The sequence below is a fragment of the Chiroxiphia lanceolata genome, chromosome 20 (assembly GCF_009829145.1).
Source record: "Chiroxiphia lanceolata isolate bChiLan1 chromosome 20, bChiLan1.pri, whole genome shotgun sequence".
Classification (NCBI taxonomy): Eukaryota; Metazoa; Chordata; class Aves; order Passeriformes; family Pipridae; genus Chiroxiphia; species Chiroxiphia lanceolata.
Window position 1 is genome coordinate 10,456,713 of NC_045656.1, and position 5,278 is coordinate 10,461,990.

At 53.1% G+C, this 5,278-nt stretch overlaps 1 protein-coding gene across 2 annotated transcripts; it reads left to right on the forward strand.

The window, feature by feature from the left end:
• The first annotated feature begins 418 nt into the window (after positions 1 to 418).
• Positions 419 to 3,959, forward strand: SRSF1 (serine and arginine rich splicing factor 1). 2 transcript variants are annotated; one of them, XR_004360476.1, is made up of 5 exons: positions 419 to 775; positions 932 to 1,116; positions 1,363 to 1,535; positions 1,791 to 2,519; positions 3,446 to 3,959. XR_004360476.1 is itself a non-coding variant. In XM_032707482.1 (4 exons), the coding sequence occupies exons 1-4, from the start codon at positions 582 to 584 to the stop codon at positions 1,983 to 1,985; spliced, it is 747 nt and encodes a 248-aa protein (XP_032563373.1). In that variant the 5' UTR covers positions 419 to 581; the 3' UTR covers positions 1,986 to 3,959. The 2 variants fall into 2 exon arrangements, 1 of the variants encoding a protein (XP_032563373.1); XM_032707482.1 differs by having other exon boundaries at positions 1,791 to 3,959.
• Positions 3,960 to 5,278: the final 1,319 nt, after the last annotated feature.

The window sequence follows — 5,278 nt, forward strand, 5'->3', positions numbered from 1 at the left end:
GCGCGCGGCATTGTGGGACACGCCCCGCGCTTGGCGCCAAGAGCGCCCGCCGCCCCGCGCGGGGCATTGTGGGACGCGCCCTCCCCGGCCGGGCCTCGATGGCGCGGGCGCCGCACCGGACGTGACGTCACGCGCCCCACAGCCGTAAAAGCCGCGGTCGGGGGACAGACTCTTCCCCTCGCCGCCAGCACCGGAGGCTCTCCGCGGCAGAACCGAGCTCGCCGCACCCTCGCGCCCCGCAGCTGCGCCGCCTGCACGGGCTCGGTCTCTCCGGAGCGGCAAAACCGGGAGGGACTATTTTGAGACGGCGCCGCGCATGCGCAGACCGGAGTCGGTGAGGGCGCGGCGGAAGACGCGTGCCGCCGCTGGCTTGCCGTGAGCGCGGGCGGTGCTGCGGCCGGTGGTGCGTCCCGGGCTGAGATCGGTGCGCGCAGAGGCAGCGCGAGCGGAGCCGCGGGCGCCATTTTGGAGCGGCGGTCGGGGGAGGCGGCGACAGCTCCGATAGCCCAGCCCGGCCCCGCCACCGCCGCCCCGCGCCGCCCGCACCGCCCCGCGCCGCCGCAAACATTGCCGACCTCGCCATGTCCGGCGGCGGCGTCATCCGCGGCCCGGCCGGCAACAACGACTGCCGCATCTACGTGGGGAACCTGCCCCCCGACATCCGCACCAAGGACATCGAGGACGTGTTCTACAAATACGGCGCCATCCGCGACATCGACCTCAAGAACCGCCGCGGGGGCCCGCCCTTCGCCTTCGTCGAGTTTGAGGACCCCAGGTGAGACCGCCGCGGGCGCTGCCCCGGGGCCGCCGGGAGCCCGCCGGGGCCGCGGCCTGGGCCGGGGGGCGGCGGGCGGGGAGGGGCGGGCGGGCAGCGCGAACAAAGGCGGGGGTGCGGCGGCCGCGCTCACCGCCCGCCCCGTGCCGCCCGCAGGGACGCGGAGGACGCCGTCTACGGGCGGGACGGCTACGACTACGATGGGTATCGCCTCCGCGTGGAGTTCCCCCGGAGCGGCCGCGGCACCGGCAGAGGCGGCGGCGGCGGTGGAGGGGGAGGAGCCCCCAGGGGCAGGTACGGCCCCCCGTCCCGGCGCTCGGAGTACAGAGTGATCGTCTCGGGTGAGTCATTGCTCTCTGTTTCTCTCAGCCCGAATGCTCTCCCCCGGGGTCCTGCAGGCGTGGCGATGCTGCTGCGAGCTGTTCCTTAAAAAGCATCGCTGCGTGCGGTTTGGGAGGGCAGGAATGGTGTCCCCTCGGTGCTCCTCCGGTGCAGTCTCTCCCCTTTGCTGCTCCCTGCTGCTGCTGTACGTATCGGAGGTGAGGCTTATCATCTGGTTTTAAAGTCATTTCTTGCTTTTTCCGTAGGGCTGCCTCCAAGTGGAAGTTGGCAGGATTTAAAGGATCACATGCGTGAAGCAGGTGATGTATGTTATGCTGATGTTTTCCGAGATGGCACTGGTGTCGTGGAGTTTGTGCGGAAGGAAGACATGACCTACGCTGTGCGAAAGCTGGATAACACTAAATTTAGATCGCACGAGGTAGGTATCACACTTACTTTCTTTGGCCAGAATTGGATACAAGGGGCTTAACAGTAGGACTGGAAGGTAAGGAACGCGTGGTGTTCACTGTTTGGTGACAAAGCAACTAGATAAGTGTGTGGTGAGGCTGGAGACAGACGTGTAAGCTGTGCTGTCTGTGCCGGCCGTAGTAGCACTGTCTGCAGTCTGTCAGCATGCCTGAAACATGGCCCTGAAGCCTCGACGTTTCAATGGAAAGTTCTGTCTGTCCAATAGGGAGAAACTGCCTACATCCGTGTTAAAGTTGATGGCCCAAGAAGCCCAAGCTATGGAAGATCTCGGTCCCGCAGCCGTAGTCGTAGCAGGAGCCGTAGTCGAAGCAACAGCAGAAGCCGCAGTTATTCCCCAAGAAGAAGCAGAGGATCTCCACGCTACTCTCCCCGCCACAGCAGATCCCGATCTCGTACATAAACATCACTAGCTCTGATCTTTTTGTAGAACCCCATGTTGTACACAGTTTTCTTTACTTAGTACAGTCTTTCATTATTTTTTTTTTTTTTTTTTTAAATTCCAACTGTTTTACTCGAATTGGCTGAATTGTTGAATTGCATTCTTGTGTAAAATCCCTAGTGAGTATTTGCTCCTCGACACCAACATTCCCCTCCTGTCTTTGGTAAATTGTATTTTAATTGCTGTCAGTCAGGATTGTTCCGGTTTAGTTCTAGTTCAATACCAACATTCTTGGAGCTGTGGTATTGCTGTGTAAATGTCTCAGTGTTCCGCTGTGGTCGAGACGAGCTGGGGATGTTGGGATGTTTGTGGCTAACTTGTCTCTTCTGGGGGATCTTACATTTTTATCTTGCCTTTTCGTGTGTCTTTCTGTAGACATATCTGAAGAGATGGATTAAGAATGCTTTGGATTAAAGGATTGTGGAGCACATGTCAATCATTTTAGGATTGTCAAAAGGAGGATTGAGGAGGATCAGATCAATAATGGAGGCAATGGTATGACTCCAAGTGCTATTGTCACAGATGAACTTGGCAGTATTGACCTTATACTGAGAGACAGGGGAATTGAGGCCGAGCACATACGTGTCCCCATGTGTCGCTTCAGGCATGTTCTCGTGACCGCAGGCTGCGATTGCTCTTCTCTTTTAAAACTTCTCTTCCTGGGGGGGCAATTGTGGCCAAATCCCTGCTTTTGTAATTCTCTATTCCATTCTAGTTTTTTAAAGGAGTAACCGGGGCCGGGGGGGAGCATTGGTTTATTTGTCCCGCAGCGTTTGGTTACAAGTGTCCATGTCCGTAGTATCCGTACACTTGTAGTAGAACTTGCAATCAGAGTATAATATCAATACTGCTAAAATCTGCATGTCCTCTGTGTGACTGATACAGCGTGGCTGTTGCATTTTTATAAGTACCAGAATGAAAGCAAAAAAAAAAAAAAAAAAAATAGCAAACCTAGTGGGGAATAATTTAAGTGTCAGCCCTGCCCCCTCAGACTAATTCACGATTGACTCACAATCCGTGTGAAAACACCGATTGTTAACGTTCCCTCCAGCTGGGAGTGCAGCTGTAGTCCAGCCATTCCATAGTAGGTGGATAGACCGAGCAGTTAAAACTTCTCCAGTTTAATAAAACCATTTTTTACAACCACAAAACCTCGTAGCCCACCAATGCGCTGAGTATATTGGCATTTCCAGTTGACATATTGTGAATATTTACAATGTTTCCTCCGAATAGTAATTAACATTTCTGAAAGAATTATCTGAGCATCACCATTGGAAAGTTTGTTTTGGGGAATTGATAGTTATTACTGTACATCTGAATTAATTGATGGCAAACATAACTGATCATTCCCCAGAATCCTATTTTTTCATTACAGTATCTAACTTTTTGCCTCCTCTTTTTTGGTTTTGCTGGTTATAAAGGTTTGGATTGGAGAGGGCTCACTGGATCCCAATCCTTGGAGCTGGATCATTGGATTCAAATCATAATGTGGATAGGATAGGGAGGCTGAATTACAAGGATTCATGGAGCGGGATCAAATTACCAGGAACGTAGGAGTGGATTCCTGCCCCAACCAAACCGCATTCGTGTGGATTTTTTTTATTCAACTCAATTGGCTATTCCAAAGATATTCTTTTTCCTATTTTTGACGATTGGAGCCCTTAAGATGCACGATGGAGTTTTGCATTTTTTTGGTAAAAGGAGCAAAGCGAGGACCTGGAGAGGTACGCTGGAGCAATCTCCTTGGAAGGATTCAGCACGAGTAGATGGTAAACCTTAAAGGGGAAAAAGGGGGGTTTGTTTAAAAAAAAAAAAAAAAAGTAAATAAGTCACTTCTCTAAATTTAAAGACCAAAAATTGGAGTTTAAAGATGACGTAGGTTTCAATTGGCCATTGCTTTTTTTTTCTTTGACAAATAAAATTTTTACAAAAACACGCCCGGTGTCATCGTTGGTCGCGGAGTCTCGTCCTCGCCCGCCCGCCCTCACTTCGGGAATCCAGAGGTCCCGGACAAAGGGCTTTTGTGTGGAACAGAGCCGGAGTGTTCCACAGGAAGCGCCCATGTTTGAGCTTCTCCTCAGTAAAGGATCAGTTCCCTGGGAAATGAGTGGAATTTAGTGTATGGGGAGGGGAAAAGGAGGAATTCTCACTGCTTTAAGGAGGAGGTGTTAATGTGAATGTTAATAAGGCTGGGAGATCACATGGGGAAAATGGGAGATTCGTGGGCTTGGCACTGCTCCCACTGTGCTCCCGAGGATAAATTGGGATAGAACTGGTCTATGTGGCCCTTCCTGGTGTGGGTGGATGAGGCAGGGAGCGGGAGCTGAGGAAGGAGGGTTGTGTAGGAGCTGGGATAGTGGTGTAATCACGGAGCTGTGGGCACAGGGAATTGCACCCCTGTGGTGTACGTGGCCAGGCTGGACATGGCACCATCCCCAGGAGGAAGGTGGATGCCCGAAGGAGGCCGTGGCCCTGTGGGAAGGTGGGTGACTCTCCTCGAGGTTTCTTAGGATGTAGGAAACCAGGGAGTGGAGTGGGCACTGTGGGCTGCATAGGTGTGGGCTGGTGACACAAGGGCGAGTTTGGCCCCAAAGCCCCCAAACTCTGCGAACAGAATTGATCTGTTCTATCACCTGTGCTGAAGAAAGGTGAAACAGCAGTTTTAAAGCAAAGGTTCTGGGTGTGCTCAAGGGAGGAAAACCTTTCATTTTACAAGAAGAAACCTGAAGAGTTTGGTTTGCCAGGACTGGAGTTTGGGGAGGATTGCTCCAGCTTGGGAAGAAAGTGACCCCTGGGAAAGGAGGAGTGAAGGATCCCGACAGACAAAGGGGTCACAGTCCCTGCTTTGAAACAGGAGGGTCAGGTCTGACCCAGAGTCCAAGCAGAGCTTGTGCCTCTACACAGGTTCATGAGGAGCTTGTTAACACATGGAGCACCAGCTTCAGGAGTGGTTCAGCTGATTTCAAGACATGGAATTCCCTGTGCAAGGTGTGTGTTGAAGGTGCAGGAAGGCTGTAACACGGAATTCCCTGTACAAGCTGTGTGTTGGAGGTGCAGGAAGGCTGTAACACAGAATTCCCTGTGCAAGCTGTGTGTTGGAGGTGCAGGAAGGCTGTAACACAGAATTCCCTGTGCAAGCTGTGTGTTGGAGGTGCAGGAAGGCTGTAACACAGAATTCCCTGTGCAAGCTGTGTGTTGGAGGTGCAGGAAGGCTGTAACACGGAATTCCCTGTGCAAGCTGTGTGTTGGAGGTG

Bases quoted from the DNA above. Each gene is read 5' to 3' on its own strand.
- SRSF1 (XM_032707482.1), top strand. From the start codon at position 582: ATGTCCGGCGGCGGCGTCATCCGCGGCCCGGCCGGCAACAACGACTGC. The intron at 776-931 runs GTGAGACCGCCG...TGCCGCCCGCAG, and splicing joins GTCGAGTTTGAGGACCCCAG to GGACGCGGAGGACGCCGTCT. The intron at 1,536-1,790 runs GTAGGTATCACA...TCTGTCCAATAG, and splicing joins CTAAATTTAGATCGCACGAG to GGAGAAACTGCCTACATCCG.